Source organism: Cricetulus griseus, chromosome X (assembly GCF_003668045.3).
Source record: "Cricetulus griseus strain 17A/GY chromosome X, alternate assembly CriGri-PICRH-1.0, whole genome shotgun sequence".
Lineage (NCBI taxonomy): Eukaryota > Metazoa > Chordata > Mammalia > Rodentia > Cricetidae > Cricetulus > Cricetulus griseus.
In genome coordinates this window covers 17082924-17102092 of record NC_048604.1, presented here as the reverse complement: position 1 = coordinate 17102092, position 19169 = coordinate 17082924, and the positions used below count along the sequence as shown (strand labels likewise).

General features: G+C 39.2%; 1 protein-coding gene across 1 annotated transcript in view; it reads left to right on the top strand.

Annotated features, from left to right (window-relative positions):
• Nucleotides 1-238: 238 nt before the first annotated feature.
• The window catches only part of Phf6 (PHD finger protein 6), a 37917-nt gene continuing 18986 nt past the window's right edge, over nucleotides 239-19169 (top strand). The window contains exons 1-5 of the mRNA XM_027432073.2: nucleotides 239-420; nucleotides 4414-4594; nucleotides 4817-4918; nucleotides 18451-18584; nucleotides 18846-18889. Of these exons, the coding sequence (XP_027287874.1) occupies nucleotides 4457-4594; nucleotides 4817-4918; nucleotides 18451-18584; nucleotides 18846-18889 (418 nt within the window). The 5' untranslated portion in view covers nucleotides 239-420; nucleotides 4414-4456. The remainder of the gene's footprint in view (nucleotides 421-4413; nucleotides 4595-4816; nucleotides 4919-18450; nucleotides 18585-18845; nucleotides 18890-19169) is intronic.

Here is a 19169-nt window from a genome sequence, read left to right as displayed (position 1 = left end):
TTTCTTTTCAAATCTCTTTCTCGGGCTCCTCTGATCCTGCCCCCAAAGCCTCAGCCGAGCGAGCGGCAGCACGGAGAATAGAAGGTACGCGCGCGCGAGCAGGAGGCGGGGCCAGCGCCCCGAGCTTTTCGAGGGGCTGGTCCGCGCGCTTGCGCTGTACCTCGGCGGCTTCAACCGCCCCGGCTCGGTAGCCAATCAGATTCCCCGGCGCGCTCGAGACGTCTTAACGTCCTGTGGGTCGTTTGCGTACGGAGGGAGGTAACGTAAGGGCGCTCGGCGAGCCCGTCTCTCCTCGAATGAAAGGAAACAACCCCTGGCGACGGAGCCCCGCTCTTCGGCAGTGCCGGAGAACCGACGCCCGCCTTCCTCTTCTCCCCTCGTGGGCGCTGTCCTCCCGTCGCCCGCCCGAGGGCCACGCTGGTGAGTTCCCCGCGGGAACTAAGGGCCCCCCATTCTCTGTCTGGCGGGAGAAGACGAGGAGGATGGCGGTGGCCAGGCCGCCGCCCCTGCCCGTTGTTAGGGGGGACTCGCGGTGGTCTCCTTCATTGTCACGGACCCCCAGAGGCGCCGCGCATTGTCGGTGTCCGCTGCCGACGCTGGCGACCTGGTGCCTCAGGGGCGCTGAGGGACACGCTGGGCGGCAGCCTGGACTTCGGGGAGGGGGCTTCACATCCGAGGAGGGAAAAACTGCGATGGGGGGACGTTAAAAAAAAAAAAAACAACTCTGCTGTGGCTTAGATTATTTTAGAGGTAAGGAGGGTGACTCCTAGTTTCGAAGTCTAAGAGAAAAAACTGGCTAGCATGGCATAAGGCTTAGCCGTACGGCATGAGGCGGAGAAAAAGAAAAACTCCCGGGCGAGGGGAATCTGCGGAAAGTGATGGATAAGGACTAAGGAGTGATGCTTTGGAGTAAGATCCTTAGAGGACGAACTCCTGGGGGAGGGAGGGGTGGGAGGAAAGTGGTATGGTGATATTTTCTTGAATTCCAGAGACTTGGCCGAGGACAATCGGTGGAGGGACCCCCGACTTTCTGGCTGAAAGGAACCTGCCGAAGTGTTGGAAAGGCGGATAGTTTTTCGAGTTTATCCAGCGCCGTGCTTAGAGGGAGATCTAGGAGTCTAGTGTGTGTTTGGGGAATAACGGAGAGACTCCGTTCTGTTTCGTGTCTGGTCCTTTATTACATGAGCGAACAGTAAGGCGTTCTCTCGCAATTTCTATTCGTTTCGATATTCTCCGTGAAAGTGAAAAACAAATCTTTTGATCTTTGAAAAAGCCTTTAATTTTCCTCTGGTTCCTACGTAATATCAGATCTTATTCATACAGTTCAAGTTTTTTCACTACCCTTTGGCTTGAAACAACTGGAAAATTCCTTTAGTTTCCTTTTGAATAACCGCAAAAAACAGAGCGAAGCATGTAATAATATCGGACAACCAAATTCAGGTGCCCTTCCGGTACATTTCTTATTCATTTTTTCTCTCCACTGTAACTTTCCTGATAGAAGGGTTGTGTTATCTTTGGAGGATCACGCTTCTATCTGTATATTTCAACTGGCTTGCATGCGGAAGGGTTTTCATCTTCCGGAACTGCAGTTTTTGTTTTGTTTTGTTTGTTTTTCCGTGGAAAAATATTCTTTTCAGATACCAGCCATTGAATGAGCTCTCGAGTTGGTTCTCAAATGCCCTCCTTGGTTTTCCAGGCGATTTTCTACTTCGGTGCTTCACAGCATCTTGAAAAATCAGAAATGCATTCATTGTTTCAGCTGTGTATGTTTTACAGACATTTAAACAACATTTCCTATAAAGATGTTATCGCTTTCTGCTTTAGGCATTGTCTTTCTTTATTAAAGGGAAAGGTCTCGTTGTTAGGGTAAAGTATTAAACTTTGAGCTTTGCCTGCTCTTGAAAATCTTTAAAATGAAAGTGCTAAATAACTGTGGATGATAATGGACCCTATAGTAATGGTGCTTCAATGTCCTTATTCTTCTTAGCCCCAGACCACAAATGTGACAGCAGTAGATAAAAATCTGTATTTTTATGATACACAGTTTTGCAAGGCGTCATTGTTTCCATGATGGTCTCTGCTGCTGCATGTTTTATAAGGCAGATGTAAAAAGAAATCAGCAAGCTATGCACATATGCATTATTTGAATTTTAGTGGAAAAATCCAATTAGTCATTGCATAGCAGGGCAAAAATGTAATCGTTTGTTGCACGTTTGTGTGTTTCTGCTCACTTTACAAATAAAATATGAACTACCAAGAAATACGTGAATATTTTAAAATACAAAATTAAGTATTTTTTGTTCTCTTAGATTTTGGAATCTTTAATATTTAGAAAAACAGGTTCTGAAAATTAAGATGAACAATGTACCTGTTTTATTAGTGAAAAGACACAATATTTATAAAGGATAGAATTTGAGGGGGAACCATTTCAGAATCATTTTGGGGGATGAAGAGTGATTTTTCCCTCTAGGAATTTTGATTATCTTAAGACAGTGCTAGGGTTGTATAGAGACAGCACATTAAAGATGTCTATGAAGATTAGATTTTTAATGTACCACCCTTTCAGCTGGCCTGGATGACCTGGAGAAATGCTGAATACATCATGGTGACTTTACAGTGCCTATTATTCATTACATGGTAGTAAAAAAAAAACTCATTTAGAACTCTGGTAGCATATCTGGGTGCTATTTATGAATCTTGGTGTTTTTACATAGCTCTAAAAACTGGAACAGCTATATTCTTCATAAAGCAACTGGACACATACTTGCCTGAGCAAATGCAAACACACTTCCCCTTTTGTTTCTTTTGTCCTTTTTTGATGCTAAAAGATTTGCTACCTATTTTCAATCAGTTTCACAGTTTCTAACCAGTGTTCTAAAATCAGCACTATTGAGAAGTACCCTGTGGCACTTGGGAGACTGAGGTATTTAAAATTATAGATAGCATTAAGAGTTTGTTAAACTATCAAAGCAAAGACGGCAAGACCTTTGAAGTCCTGTTCAAAAGAGAATTGTGGATGCAAATTAATGAGAAGAAATGTTTTCTTTGTGGCTTCCCATTATATTACATTGAGATGATCCACATTGAATAGCTCTGAGTGGTTGAAGATAGCCCATCACCTTGCTGCTGCTCCTGCTGCTGGTGGTGAACAGATGCTTCTCAGAGAGCTAACGACTGCCTTGTTAGTGAGCCAAGTCTCTAAACACGATGTCATGAAAATGTTCAAATCTATAGAAGTGGCAATTTAATAAGCTAATGTGAAGATAGAAGTTTGAGATTCTATTGATTGTGATGTATGTTATGGCAACCTGGGCCTGAGCTGCTTAATCCCATTAATTGGGTGAATTATACAAATCAAAACACTGATTTGAAATTTGTTGAGTGATGGCATTGAACAATCTGTGTTGAGAAGGATGATGCAAATCTGCAGACTTCTGGGTTACAGCTTTCTTCCCTTTTTTGGTTTGACTGTACAACCTATAATTATAATCTGATCAAATGCAAGCCTCATTCAGAAGAATTTTCCTTCCACTGTACGGTATTGCTAACTTATGTATAGAAGTGTGTGCATGTAGAAGACCACTGTCGGTTTGGCTTTTTTTTTTTTTTCAGTGAGCAGACTTAGGATAAATCTCAGTCAAATAAAATTATTTAGTAAGTATTAGGATCCTAATGACTGTGTTTTATGGTACAGTATTGAAACTTTATTATTTCATTACATGGAAAAGAAGCAGAATAGCAAGAATCTGAGGTCATAACCATGATTTTCTTAAATTTGTACTCTTTCAGGTTTTAAAAACAGTTGTTTCAAAGTTATACTTAATTGTACTTTTAATACTTTATTAGTATGTAAACTGGAAGGAATTAAACAATTAAAGAATTCAGTTCTATTTTGTAGTTTCCTTTGTAGTTTTAGATTGTTCTTAGATCTTTATCATTGTTTCCTTGGTGACCATTTACCTATATTTGAAAAATATTTTTTTAATTTAATCACTAGTGGATGATTTAATCTCGTGATTTTGGTTTTTTATGTGCTTTTTGAGATGGGCTGTCACTTTGTAACCCAGAGGGGCCTCAGACTCACCTTGTGGCCCAGACTGGCCTCATTCTCCTGATGTTTTGCATGAACCTATGTGCTGAGATTATAGGCGTATACCACTGTATGTGGTAGCTATGCTGTACATTCTTATTCAAACAAAGGTAGTTTTCTTCACGTGTCTCCTAATTTGAATTCATTTTGGTTTCTCTCACTCTAGACTTGATTTCATCCTCTCCTTCCCTCTCTTAGCATTTATCCATACTGATATTTAAGTAACTATATTAAAACCTAGGTCAGGCATTAAACTACTTGCATGGAAATGTATAATTTTTCATTGAAATTAACCATTTTGTTGCCATTCTTGTTCTCTGTAGCATTTCTTGAGGCTTAAAGTGGCATTTTATAAGCATTTGTAAAATGTCAAGCTCAATTGAACAGAAAAAAGGGTCTACAAGACAGCGCAAATGTGGCTTTTGTAAGTCCAATAGAGACAAGGAGTGCGGACAGCTACTCGTGTCTGAGAACCAGAAGGTGGCAGCACATCACAAGTGCATGGTGAGTCTGTTGGCATCACTCTAGAGCCCTCAAAACCATTCCCGAGAGAGAATCTGAATAACACAGTAGTATACTGAATAAGAATGCTGGGAACATTTTAAGAAATGCTTTAATGCTATGCAATGTCATTTTAGTAGAAAATTCATTTTTATGTTTATTATCTTATTCATTGCCTTGATGTAATTATATACAAACCCTAATGTTTTCAAATGTCATCCATAGCTTTTTTCATCTGCTTTGGTGTCATCACATTCTGATAATGAGAGTCTTGGTGGATTTTCTATTGAAGATGTCCAAAAGGAAATTAAAAGGGGCACAAAACTGGTAAGTTGGCATTTCTGCCTCTTGAGCATAAAAAATGATTTTAAACTCACAAAGAAGGAAATTACTTATTTTAAAGTGTATTACTTTGTAAATTACTTTACATAATTTTAAATCGTGGGTTCTTTTTATGTTCTAGTCAGTAAAATCTAAAACTTGATTTGTTTACAACTCAACAAAAGGAATGAGTCAATATCTATACTATTGAAATATTTCTTCTCAAAAGGAAATTATTCTTAAAGGCTGTGATCACTTACTAAACAAATTTGCTTATTTTGCATGTATCATGTTTAGAATCTTCATTCAAAGGTAGTTTTCATAATTCTGGTATGTCTTCCCTTTTCATCATAAAATTAGTGTGGCTCATCACAAATTAAGAAGACAGTGCCTCCTCGGCAGGAAAATGACAACCATTGCTGACAAAATACTGTTCTGGGTTTGGCTGTATGACACAGCATTTATGACTTTGGATAACTTTTGGTGAATTTTCCAGGAGTTTTTCTGAAGCTGCACTAGAGTTATGTTCCTGTAGTTATCTTCACCACCAGTAACCAGATTGGCAAGATGTTATATTGCTCCTTGGGAGAAGTAGCATCATCTCCATTGGTATTTACAACACATGACTTACCACGAAACATTTAATTGATTGAAAAAATTTTCATTTGGCTGTTTCTCTTGCTTGAGCTCTTTATTGACATTACATCCATTTTTTTGTAGTAAGATCTTAATTGTGAACATATCTTATCATTCCAGCTTTAAACTGTATGTAATAATAGAAAAGATTTTTTAAATGTGATTTTTCTTTGGTGGTTTTACATTACTTCATAACTGCAGTGTGCTGATTTTATAAGAAACAGAACACTGTGTTTTTAGTTCCTGGTCCTTAAAACAAATTCAGATGCAACAAGAGAATGCTATTTACTTGAAAGTAGTGTTGTCAACCTTATTGCTTCATTTATTCCTTGTCATTATAAGTAAAAATCCTTCCTCCTCTTGATGTATTAGATCTTGCAACACTTAACGTACCTCCTGTAGTCAGACCAGGTATGGTATTTGTCCTGATACTGAAATAGTAATAAGAAACTCAGTGCCTTCTTTTTTGCATGTTACATGAAGCAGAAGTACATATCTGTCAGTGTTGCTATAGTCAGTCAAAATTCAATGCGTTTGAACCTGTTTGTAAAGAAAATACTAGCACTTGATAAAAGTTTTATTCTTTGGTTTTGAATGTTATAAAGTTATTAATCCCCCCAGATATAGTGTGCTATAAATAAACTTATTCCTTGATCTAATGAGTGGAATAATATTGAGGGTTAAAAGCCCAGAAATAGTAATAGACTTGGACTTGGATCCCAGCTCTGTCACTAACTGGGTGACCCTGAATATGTTATTCACTTCCCTAGCCATGTATTCTTGGTCTTTTGATACAGCGTTTCTCTGTAACTTTGGAGCCTGTCCTGAAACTTGCTCTGTAGATCAGGCTGGCCTCAAACTCACAGAGATGTGCTGCCACCACCACCTGGAAAACCGTGTATTCTTGTTCAAGGGATAATGAGCACAGAGTTATTATTAGGATTAAAAGAGAATATACAAGACAAAGTGGTGTTTAGCACATAGTTAACACTTGATAAATGGTAGCCACCTCTGTAGTAGTCCTTATAGATGAAAGAACATCCTGCTAATGTCATTGAAGACTTCTGAAAGCATGCTGGGCAAGACAAGTCATAAGATCAAATATTTTTTGGTGCTTGAGATTGACCCTATGGCCTCAAAGATGCTAAGCATATGCTTTCCTAGTAAGTTACTCCTCCAGCCCTGCAGTCCTTTTTTTCTGGATAATTACCAGAGACACATTAATGTTACCTTAGACAAGCATGAACTTACTTGTCTTTTTGCCACCCATCAGTAGATACTGTCTTATCACATACTAAACATCAATGACAAAAATTGTTATAAACAGTAGAAAGATTTCCCATAGGCTGATAGGATGGCTCACTGATAGAACACTTCTCAAGCTTGCACACTGTTGCCAAGCACTAATTACTGAGAGCTATGACTTGTTTCAAAAGACACCCTGGGCATCTTGAATTGTGGAATAGTTACAAAAGAGGGGTTTATTAGAGCCTAGACTGTTTTCTTCTTCCTTCACCCAAAGTGTTAGAATTTAAATTACTTATATAGTGAATTGGAGAGCAGCATTTATGTTTCACTTTGAAATAACTTTTTAAAACTTAAAAAAAGGTTTTTATTTAATGTGCATGAGTGTTTGTATGTATGTATGTGTGTGCACTGTGTGCATGCCTGAGGCCCATGGAGTCCAGAAGAGGATGTCAGATTCCCCCAATATTGGAGTTGCCATGTAGGTACTGAGAACCTGGATCCTCTGAAAGAGCAACAAGTGCCCTTAACTACTGAGCCATCTTGATAACCCCTTAAAATTTCTCCCTAATACTTATTTTTATTTTTAAATATGTGTATGTTTGCATCTGTGTAGAGCTATGTGCATATGAGTGCAGTTGCCCATGGAAAGCCAGAAGACATTGGATTTCTTGGAGCAGGAATTATGAGTTGCCTGATATGCATGACAGGAACAGAACTTGGGTCTTACATATATACTCTTAACTGCTGAACTTTCTCTCCAGGCCCTGAAATAACTTTAGCTTTGAGTTTTCTTCTTTACCTACATTGTTTTCCGTTAAATGAGGTACTGCCAAGTAACCAAAATTCTTGATTTTAATTTTTTTTACTTTTCCTGGTATACATTTGTCTAAGCAATAAAAGGACCACAAATCAAATAAGAATAAAAATAAATAAAAATATGAAGAGTTCTATATAAACCAAGTAGTAAGCATCCCTGGTCAGCTTTTGAAGGCTGGGCCTTTTTGCCCTGGCTGCAGTTCATATGCATTCTGAGATGGAAAGGGTCAGGAATATGCACTGAAAACAACCAAATGCAGGAGCCCAGGTTCCTGAGTGTATTCACAGCAGGTTTCAGTCAGTACCTGGTGTTGCTTCCAAAGGGATTCATTTGCCCATGGACATGGGGCAGACTGAGGGCTTGAGATGAACGGGTGCAGGTGGCTGGATGGGAGTCTCACAAAGGTAGGAATGCTTGAGAGAGCAAGAAGTAGAGGTATATGATTCCTGCAGGCATGCGATCCTTGCAGCCATAGGCAGTTTTTCATGATTTCCATATCAGCTTCAAAGATCAGAAAGGAAAGCTATTTTGTATGAACATGTTCATCTCTTTTTCCGCTATCTTAAATATAAGGGCCCAAGATGAATGAAGAGAAAAAGAAAACTGTTTTTTGTAGTTTAGTTGTTTATTTTTCCATAATGACTTCCAGTTCCCTTTTTTTTGTTTGTTTGGTTTTTTTTGGGGGGGGGTTGGTTTTTTTGAGACAGGTTTTCTTTGTTTGGCTTTGGAGCCTGTCATGGAACTCACTCTGTAGACCAGGCTGGCTTCAAACTCACAAAGGTCTGCCTGCCTCTTGAGTGCTGTGATTAAAGGTGTGTGCCACCACTGCCCATCAACTTGCAGTTCTTATTGAAGATGTGTAAAGATACCACACCTGTACCCTGTGCTAGGTATGTTGTTTTTTGAGTCAGGATCTCCTGTGTCCTAGGTGGGTTTCAGGAGGATGACCTTGATTTGTAATCCTGATGATTCTTCCCAGGTTGTTGGAATATTATAGGTATATGTTACACCCACCTATAAAGTTTATCCTTAATTGTCCAGCCATATAGAATAAAAATGTAATTTCCAAGTAAAGTTCATAGTTACCATTGCTTTTTTGAATTTCTCTTGAGACAGTTGAGCGTGGTATTTGAAGAATGCATTCTTTCTGAAGCTACTTGTTGAGATCACTAAGATCTACACTGATCGTTACTTTTACTAATTGGTACCTGTGTTGGATAGATCCCAGATGTCAAAAGAATCCAGGAGGTCATGTAGTTCACCTTCCTTAGCCCTAGGCAAGATTACCTAAGTCACCCAAGATAACATGCTCCTCTGCTCTGTTCTGGTGTTAGGAAATAGTGATTCAACTCAAGTCACGAAATAATAATAGCAATCTATTTAGAAACTCATCCCTCTGTAATTCAAGTGTATCTCAATTTCTAATCTGTTTCCATTAAAGAAGTATTTAGGTGTTTTTCATCCCTTTACTTAAAAAGAAGCCTTCCTATACACAGTGGCCATCCTCACATGATTCCCAAACCTGCCTATTTTCAAATGGGAATTTTCTGCCACACCTTATGAACACCCCTGAATGTTTTACACTTTTGCTAGTAGTAGAACTAGCTGACATTTACTGAGTGCTCAGTATGTGCTGAGGACTAGGCTAAATCTTTAAATACACGATCCTAATTAATCCTCACAATCATACTGGGCGAAAGTATTCATTCTTGCCTTAGGCAAAAGGAAACAGGCTCCAAGAAGTAAAGTAACCTGAGTGTCTGTGGTCATATAGCTAGTAGGTGGCAGGCCTCAGATTTGAATGCAGGGCCAGTACTCCTAATCAGCAGGTGATACTAGCTGTCCTTTTAAGCTATTTCATCTCAAATCACATTTTAATAAAGTATGATGGTTTTCTAGTAAAGATTGCTGATTTTAAGACACACTCAGACTCCTATTGTGTAATGTATTCTATCAGTAGCATCATTTTGCTTACTGTTAGGACAGAACCTTATACACATCCTCGGTAAAAATCGTGTGTTCTTACATTGGAGATAGTTTTGTAGGCTCTGACTATAAGACAAGTCATTCTACATAGTCTACTCAGTAGCAAGTGAGTATGTGGCACTACAGAGGTAGGGTGTCTGTATTTATGATCTAAATAGATGATTCCTAGTGTGTGTGTTCCTTCTTTTGGGGGAGGGCTCTTCACTATTTAAAAGGTCAAGACTTCTTTCTAGAGATAGTGAAGTATAGGAATGAACGTAGGAAATGCTATACGCTTTTACCAGATTAGAGTTGAGTAAGAGTAGTTACAGGGTTTTTTAAATATCAGACAAGAATTTCAACTCAGAATGAGGAAAGGCAAACAGGATTTTTTTCTGGAGACAAGTTGTATACAATAGGCACTGTGGAGAATGAAGCATAATGATTGCAATTTACTTGCCTGCTCTATGTAGATGTCCTGCAGGCATCTTAAACTCAACCTGTCTAAACCAGTATTTATAACCTTCCGCCCTGAAATCTGATTCTCTTTCTGAATCCCTCTTCAAGCCTTCCTTCCACATTTGTTGTGTAGATTCTATTTCTGAGCAGACTTTGTCTTTTCTTTCTTAATGTTACCCTCTGTCAAGCTTTCATCGTCTTGTTTTTTAGTAAACATACCACTGGTACTTGCTTAACTGTTTGAACAGCTACTGCCAGGCTTGTGAGACGTTTCTGCTCTTGTAAAGGTGCTTGCCAAGCTTTCATCGTCTTGTTTTTTAGTAAACATACCACTGGTACTTGCTTAACTGTTTGAACAGCTACTGCCAGGCTTGTGAGACGTTTCTGCTCTTGTAAAGGTGCTTGCCACCGAGGCTGACAACCTGAGTTTGATCCCCAGGAACCACATGGTGGAAGATGAGAACCAATCAGTCCTGCAAGTTGTTCAGTGACATTGACCTATATATGTGTGCATATACCTGCATGCATGCATACACACACACACACACACACACACACACACACACACACACAGATTCATGTATTTATTTACTTATTTGTTTGTTTGCTTATTGTTGCTGGGAATTGAACTCAGGACCTCTGGAAGAAGAGTCAGTGCTCTTAACCGCTGAGCCATCTCTCCAGCCCACACTTATTTTGTTTTATTGAGACAGGGTTTCTTTGTGTAGCCTTGGCTGTCCTGGAACTCACTCTGTAGATCAGGCTGGCCTAGAACTCACAGAGATCTGCCTGCCTCTGCCTCCTGAGTGAGAGCTGGGATTAAAGGCCTATGCCACTACTGCCTGGCCCACATTTAATTTTTTAAAAAAGCTAACATTACTCTCAAGGCTATCCAGACATTAGCATGACATGGAGAAATCCTGTCTTAATGTACCTTTCCCAGCTTCTTCTCTCCTTTTTTTGGGTTTTCAGACATTTCTATGCTTTCCTTCACTGCTGCTTCCCAAAAGTTCTTTTTGTGTAGCTCAGCTCAAACTCATGCCTGTCTCTGCCATATAGTACAGCACCGCATGTTTTGTAGTCCCAACACATGGGCACACTTTTCTTCCATGGTGAACGGTGGCCTCCAAGAGAGTTGAGACTATGTTCTCTTTGTCTAGAGTAGCATCACATGGTCCTAGCACATGGAAACATTTGACATAGTGCTTTAAGTCTTTGTGCTCTCTACTATTCTAATAAGGAAGTGGGCACTGTTCAGTCCTTGCATCTCCGAGAGGAATAAATGGGTTTGGATGAGAGAAAGTGAGAACCCTTTAATATGGGGCTAGGTTTAAACTGGAAGTCCTGGCATAACATAAAAATTCCGATTTGGTTAATCAGTGTTACTCTGCTTGAGGCTTTGGCAGTTTGGAGGGGAGTAGAATGAACTAGGTGAAAAAAAATTAGCTTGCTTATTTCTTCACTATGGTGGAGAACTATGTATATAACTCAGATGTGATGATTTTCATACCTTTTTAACCTTTACTCACCCAGTGTGATGTTATTTTTGTTGTATTCTTGGGCATTATATTTGTCAGGGAATCCTTAGATTTTATCTTTGCATGTGTTTATCAAATAGTCAGGAGCCTACTAAAAGCTAGATACTTTGGATATAGACATGAAATAAATTACCCTTAGAAGTAAAGAAGGCACCCGGTGGTGGTGGCTCACACCTTTAATCCCAGCACTTGGGAGGCAGAGGCAGGCAGATCTCTGAGTTCGAGGCCAGCCTGGTCTACAGAGCAAGTTCCAGGACATCAGGACTGTACAGAGAAACTGCCTCAATAAACAAACAAAGCTGGGAAAGGTGACCATAGCTGAGAAGTCAGAAGGCTGCATGGAAAATGACTTCTGAGCCTGTATGGTGACCTGCATCTGTAATTTTAGCACTTGGGAAGCTGAGGCAGGAGGAGGATGTGAGTTCTAGGCAAGCTTAGGTACAGAGTAAAATCTTTTCCCACAAAAGGCGGTCTTTTGAAACGTGTCTGCCAGGAGAATGATACTGTGAAAGTCAAAGGTGGAAGGAAGGGGGGCTTCAGGGAAGAGGTGTTTGACACTATTAAATGAGCACAGCACGCCAGCGCTGCTGAAGTAGTGTGTGCCGCTTGTTCAGCATTTAGTAAGGCCTGAGTGCGGACAAGATGCGCCACTTGGGCTTTGCATAGAGAAGCAGCAGGCATTGGGGTGACTGTTAATGCTTCCTAAGTTCTCATAACATCGACCCTCACCAACTTCAGTAAATCAGAAAAGGGCTGGTTTTCAGACGGGCACACTTTGACTTAGTAGATAATAGGGTCTTCCTATGTAGTCTAGGCTGGCTTTCAACTTCCAGTTCTCGTGTCCCAACCTCCTGAGTGCTAGGAGCACAGGTGTCTCCCACAAGGCACACTTTTTCTATAAAAGACCAGATAATAAATTGTGAAGCTTCCCCGAGCTCTGTGGGCTTAATTGTGATCAAAGACAATACAAAAAATAGTTAATAGTACTCCAATTAAACAACATTTACAAAAACAAAAAGCAGGCCATGTTGGACTCCTGGGATAAGAAGAAAAGAGGTGAATTTTCAGCATGAAGATTTTCACTTCATCTTTGTAACTATGTGTACAAGCATTATGTATGTATCATACTAGTGAGGATGCTTTTACAAAGCCAATTATGGCGTGTAGGTTAATTTTAATGTCTGTAGATATTTTACCAGAAATTTATATTAAAGTGAACTTTACATTTGGGGTGATTAAGTGGAATAAGCAGTGATGGGGAAAACTGTGTCTTTGGCTATTATGGAAATGCATCTATTTAAATGCAGTCTTTCTTTGCCTTCATTTATCTATTTTTTATAATTGGGAACACTGTAACTTTGTGTCATTTAATTCTCATTTGTGTTTGCTAATGGAGGAGAACCAAAACCAACACTCTAACACCAGACTAGAGGAGGTATGGCTCCGTGGTAGATTGTTTGTACAGCGTGTTCAAGGCCCTGGGTTCTATCCTTAGAACCGCAAAAACAAATAAGCAGTAATGTCAACTAATTTCTCTGGGCTTAGGGGACTGTCTTGGTGGTTACTTGAGTGTGGCTATGTTTTTGGCATTCTTCACAGATTAAATATAGCAAGCGGCCTGGCAGTTCACAGTATTCTCGGCTGCAAAGACCCATAGCTGAGAAGAATCAAAACAAAAAGGTCTGCACTTACAAAATATCTGAACTTTTCAGTTGACAGAGGGAGAAAAGAAACTTTAAATTCTCCAATCAGAAAATCTGGAGGGTGCAGCCTGAACTCAAACTGTTCCCGTGTAATCCCTGATGGTAGCATTCTTATTTTTTTTAACTTTTTTTTCTTTAAAAAAAATTTTAACAAGTAATTTGGTCACTGTCAACCAGCTAGGTAAGACAGGCTTATATTCTAAACTATGACCCTGGAGATTTATGAGATTATTGAGACATTTCTGACTATTTGCCCCAGCTGTACTGTCCTGCGTCCTGTTTTTTATAGGAGTTAGTGTTATTACAGTATAAGGGAGCCAGGCCACTGTAAGGTGAGCTGGTCTCTCGTGAAATATCCTACATACAGTGTCCCTTTCTTTAGGTGCTTTTGACAATTTTTGTCTTTGCCTTACAGGCTCAGGACCATGGCTTCTTTTCACATCTTTTTTTGCATTTTCTGTGTTCCAAGCAGTTTTCTGAAGCAAGTGTCCCCAACGCTGTTAACCTTATTGCTCTACTGTGAATGTGTGTCTGAGCTGGGAGTTCTTCTGCTACAGTTGAGCTGTATGGAACTGTGCTACAAGGGTTTCTGTGTAGCCACTGGATTCTAGCTTTTCCACAAACACTTTATTCTTCTGCCTATGCATGAAGTTGGCAACTTCATTTTTATTTCCCTCTACACAGCTACTGAGAAAACAGTAGTTTTCCTTTTGACCCTTAAGACTTTGTGGAGACTCAGTTTCATTCTTGGCCTTGTTCAGTTGACTAAAGTGCAGGTATGCTACGCTGTCTGCTTCCTATGGTAGTCCGGCTAAGTGTTAGTCTTTGAGTTCTTTGTGTGTCCTCTCATGCATGACTTGGTTCCTCTTTCATCTCTGGGTCAGCTCCTTGAGACTTGTTTCTGTGATACAGCTTAACCCTTGTTAGCATAGCAAAACTTCTGGCTGTTACCATGGCTTCTGACCATACTGTGGAAAGGGTATGCAATTACCTGTGATAGGACAGGGCCTCCTTTCCCAAACTCGGCAACTTTGAATCTGGAGAGTCATAGTTGAGGTTTATCAGGTCTTCCAGGAGCAAGCTGAAGAGGGGGGTAAAAGACAAGCAATGTCATTTACAATGTGTTTGCCTTTTTAAACAAGAACATAGAATATGATACAAGCAGAGTAAGGTGAGCATTAACATTTATACCTACATTGGGGGAAAGAAAATTAGCTCTCAAGAGAATATTTGGTAGGTAGGTCAGCCCCCTTATTTTTTGAGCAGGGAAAGGACACCATTGTTCTTGAAAAACATGTTCATGTTACATTAGTTTTCATTTTCCACTTTTGAAGGTGCCAGGGATACAGTGAAAGTTTGATGAATATGACAGCTGACAGTCTTTTTCTGGAGGACAAATAGTGGGAAAGACTATGGCAAATTGTAGAGCAAATGTTTTCTGTAATAAGGCAGGTACTGAGTACCAGTGCTCTGGTCCATCTGGCATACATTGCTGTGATGGTGATGCTAATGGTGATGATGGTGGGGTCTTGTTTGTTTGTTGAGACAGGGTCTCATTTTGTAGCCCTAGCTGGCTTGGAACTCACAGACACCTGCCTGCCCCTGCTTCTACCACCCTGGTTCTGAGATTAAAGGCATGTACCACCATGCCCATCCTCTTTTAAATTATTTTTTCTTCGGTCTTTGAATATTTCATAGATTTATGAGATTTATTTTCTATCATATTCCATTGACTGTTACCTCCCTCCATCTCCTTATAAGGCCCCTCACCTTGTTACCCTGCTGACGTCGTGTCCTTTTTCTTTTATTACTAGCCCCCTGCAGTCCAGTTATTGCAGCCTGTATGTATATGAGTTTGAGGATAGCCACTGAGCTGTGGGGAAACCTATCACCAGCCAAATCCCCCCAAAAGGACAGCAACTCTCTCTTCCTTCCTAATTCTTTTTCTTAAAAGAAAATGCCTCTCTTGTTTCTATTTACCATAGCCTTTCAGAAATGGTTCTACCCTAGCTTCTTTAATTATATTTGTCTCTGAGCTCTCAATCTTGTTTCTCCCTACATTCTGTGTTCTTTCAACTGAATTGTCCTCAATTTCACTTTTTCCAGTCCTGGCTCATACAGTTTGTAAGTTATTTTCTGTGTGTTTTGTTTGTTTTAATGTGTATGAGTGTTCTACATGTGTTGTGCAGTGCCCTCATAGGTCAGAAGACAGTGTTGGATCTCCTAGAAGTGGAGTTACAGATTGTTGTGACCCACTGTGTAGGTCCAGAGAACTGAACCTCGGTCCTCTGCAAGAGCAACAAGTGCTCTTACCCAGGAAACAATCCCTCTAGCTACTGTTTCTGAGGAAGGGTCTCAACTAATGTAGCCCAGACAAACACTGAGCTCAAGTTGTCATCAAACTTGACATTGCCTCAGTTTCCAGAGGTCTGCTATTATGGTATATGCCTACCTCTGGTTCATTATTATTTTTAGGAGAACCTGAAGGTAAATAGGTAAAATCTTCAATTTTTAAGGTGTGTGTGTGTTAAGATGTTCAAATCTTCAATAACAGAATTAACAAAATAACAAATTTATTGAGCACTCTTAGTTTTCGGTGGGAGAGTGCTTGCCTACCACACACAAAGGCCTAGGGTCCTTCTCTAGAGTTACAAAAAATAATATAGAAAAACAATATAGAAGGGATGGTTAGGTAAAAATCTATCCATTTATAAAAAATCGCCAAATAGAGAACAAAATTGTAAGAACTAAGATGAAGCCGGCATGTATCCTGTACCGTAGGAGTTCAGGGAAAAGAATTGTTGCAGGTGTTGGACTCTAGCATAGATGATTAGGACAACACAGTGACAGGCATAAGAGTGCATACCTAAGATCTGGCATTGGGGAGGCTGACACAGGAGCCAGTTAGAAACTAGACTGGACCACATAGTGGGACCTTATCTCAAAACGTAAAACAAGTATACTTTTTGTATAACAGAATACTTTGAATATTGTAGAAAATGAGAAAATACGGAGAATGAAAACCATTCAAAGATAGCAACCAGGCATTTTGCTATATTTACTTCTAACCTCCCCTTACCTCATTTCTTTCCTTTCTTCCTTTTCTTTCTGTATTTTTGAGACAGGGTTTCTCTGTGTAGCTCTGGCTGTCGTGGAACTCCCTCTATAGACCAAGCTGGCCACAAATTCAGAAATCTACCTGCCTCTGCCTGCCAATTACCATTGCTGCCTGGCTTCTACCCATTTTCAAAGTCTATATACTAGAAATATAATTGAGATTGAAATTAACATAGTTTCATATCCTGTACTGATTTTTCACTTCACATATATAAAGCCGTTACTTTGAAGCTGGGTATGCTAGGCATGCCTATCATTCCAGCACTTGGTAGTTTGAGGCTGCAGATGACAAATCTGAGTCCAACTTAGGCTACAACATGAGATGTTCTCTGAAAGAAAAGGGAGCAGCAGTAGAATATCCCTTGATACGAATGTATTGTGATTTATTTAAATGTGTTTCAATTGTTTTAGAATTGGGACTATTCAAAACAATTCTGCAATGAATCTGCTTGAACAGAAATTGTTTATGCCTGATAATATTTTCAATAAATATATAGATGTGCAATTACTAAAACAAGGGATCTAAACTTTGTAAAGGTGGTATTTGTAATCTTACTTCATTTGGGTGGTGCTGGAGGTTGAATCTAGGGCCTCGCACATGCCGGGCAATTGCTCCGTGATACTGCTATACCCCAGCAGCACCCTGTTCTTTTATGGTAATTACTTGGAGTTTCGGTACTCATTTGAAGCAGTGGGCTATTTCTTGTGTATTCATAGTGGGTAGCGGCCCTTGTGTTTTCTGGAAAGTACCTACATTGAGAGTATTTATTTTGTACTTACGTAAATATTTTTAAAAAATGATGACATGAATGAGTTTCAGTGTTTGATTTCCTTAGAGAAATGTGAGAGATTTTATTGAAATTTATATTAGCCTCTTAGTACATCAGTATTGCTTAGGGACTAAGTCCAAATGTTAGAATTGTCTGTGTTTTTTGTTTGCTTGCTTGTTTGATTTTGGGTTTGGTTTTTGGAGAAAGAGTCTCAGTAAATGTAGCTCAGGCTGGCCTGAAACTCCAGCCTTGTTCTCCTGAGTACTGAGATCAGAGTTTAGAGCAAGGTATCTGGCAACCAGGAAACCAAGAGAAGGTTTTGTTTTTACCTTACTGTGATTCACTTTGATGTGGCATTTATAGCTTAGGAGATGGCACATTAAAAGTCCACTGGGTACAGTACACAGTGTTTTGTGAACTGAAAACAGTAATAACGATTGTTATGTACTCAAAAAAAGAATTGTTTCTAAATATAGCACATGATCTGGTTAATTACTATCTAATAAGTAAGAATGTAAGATATATTGAGTTGAACAAATCTTTTCTTCTTTCTGTTGGCTTGAATTCATAATGCAGAAGGTAAGTAAGAGTAAATTGAAGCAGGCAGGCCTATTTTCACAGTATAATCAATTAAATATCACAGAATATCCTCTGCTCAAGGTCTTAAAACTACTTTATAATTCTTTTATCCTATACTGGGTTAATTTCCAGTTGATTTTACCAGGTTTCCAAGGAGTATAGGGGAGTTTTTCTCAAAGATTTTCATTTACATTTTTCTTCATCTTCATTAAATCTGATTTAAAAATTGTTTTTGGTGGTGGTACTAGGGTCTGTTGGTAGGTTTGTGACTGGGGAAGCCATGTATCACTGAGCTGTGTCATCAGCTCTCTCGGTGATTTAAGTGGAAGTTTTAAGGAAAAAATTCTCAAGAGATATTTTTCCTAACTAATTGTATCCATCAAGTTCTGGATTGCAAAAGAGGTCTATCTTTTTTATACTGGTATTTATCTGTACCTCAGACTCATGATTTACAGTATTTCAGGTGTTCTCTTGACCGTAGAGAAATAAGATTTATAACATCCTATATTTTTTATCGGTGGAAAAATTACCACCAGAACAATTTTATTCAAATTATTTTAGGAGACCAAATAAGAAAAATAACATAAATTAGAATTTTTTTCAGTAACCAGTTTGTTTTTCCTGACAGAAGTTGGAATTCCCCTAACCTGTTTGTGACAGTATTCGCAGACTCACATTTGAATATTGTTTTGTCGTTTTTCTTTAGATGTGTTCTTTGTGCCATTGTCCCGGAGCAACAATTGGCTGTGATGTGAAAACGTGCCACAGGACTTACCACTACCACTGTGCGCTGCATGATAAAGCTCAGATCCGAGAGAAGCCTTCGCAAGGCATTTACATGTAACTGCTTCCCTTTGCTTTGTTTTAGAGCAGCCATGCTTTCCTTCAGGCTGTTGTTGGTTTTTTCCTCATTCAGAGCAGTTCATTGTCACTGTAAAGGTTATTTTGATATGTAATAGTGAAAGAAACGATTTAGGAAGTGTAACATGAGATTTAAAGAAAAATAAACTCAGTTTATGCATGGGGTGGCCTGTGCTGCTCATTTTTGTAATTTGCAAAATAAATGTAATGAGTTCATAATTTTGTATTTTCCTCCCTCAGGGTTTATTGTCGAAAACACAAGAAAACCGCACATAATTCTGAAGGTATGTCTCATTGGTTTCAAGAAGAAATTCAAATAAAATATGAGTGAATAGTCTTGGTTTTCCTTAAGATAGGTCTTATTATTAAATATCTTTATAATTGGGGACATGACTAGAACAAACCAATGTAAATAAGAGCTAATTTGTAAAGAAAAATGTTACCCCAGAGATCTTAAAAAGTATACATTGGAAACTTTTGTCCCATTAGGAAAAACAATGGTAGGGATGACATGTTTCTGTAAGGGTGATAATTGGAATTCTTGCTTTCATTAGCTATTATAGA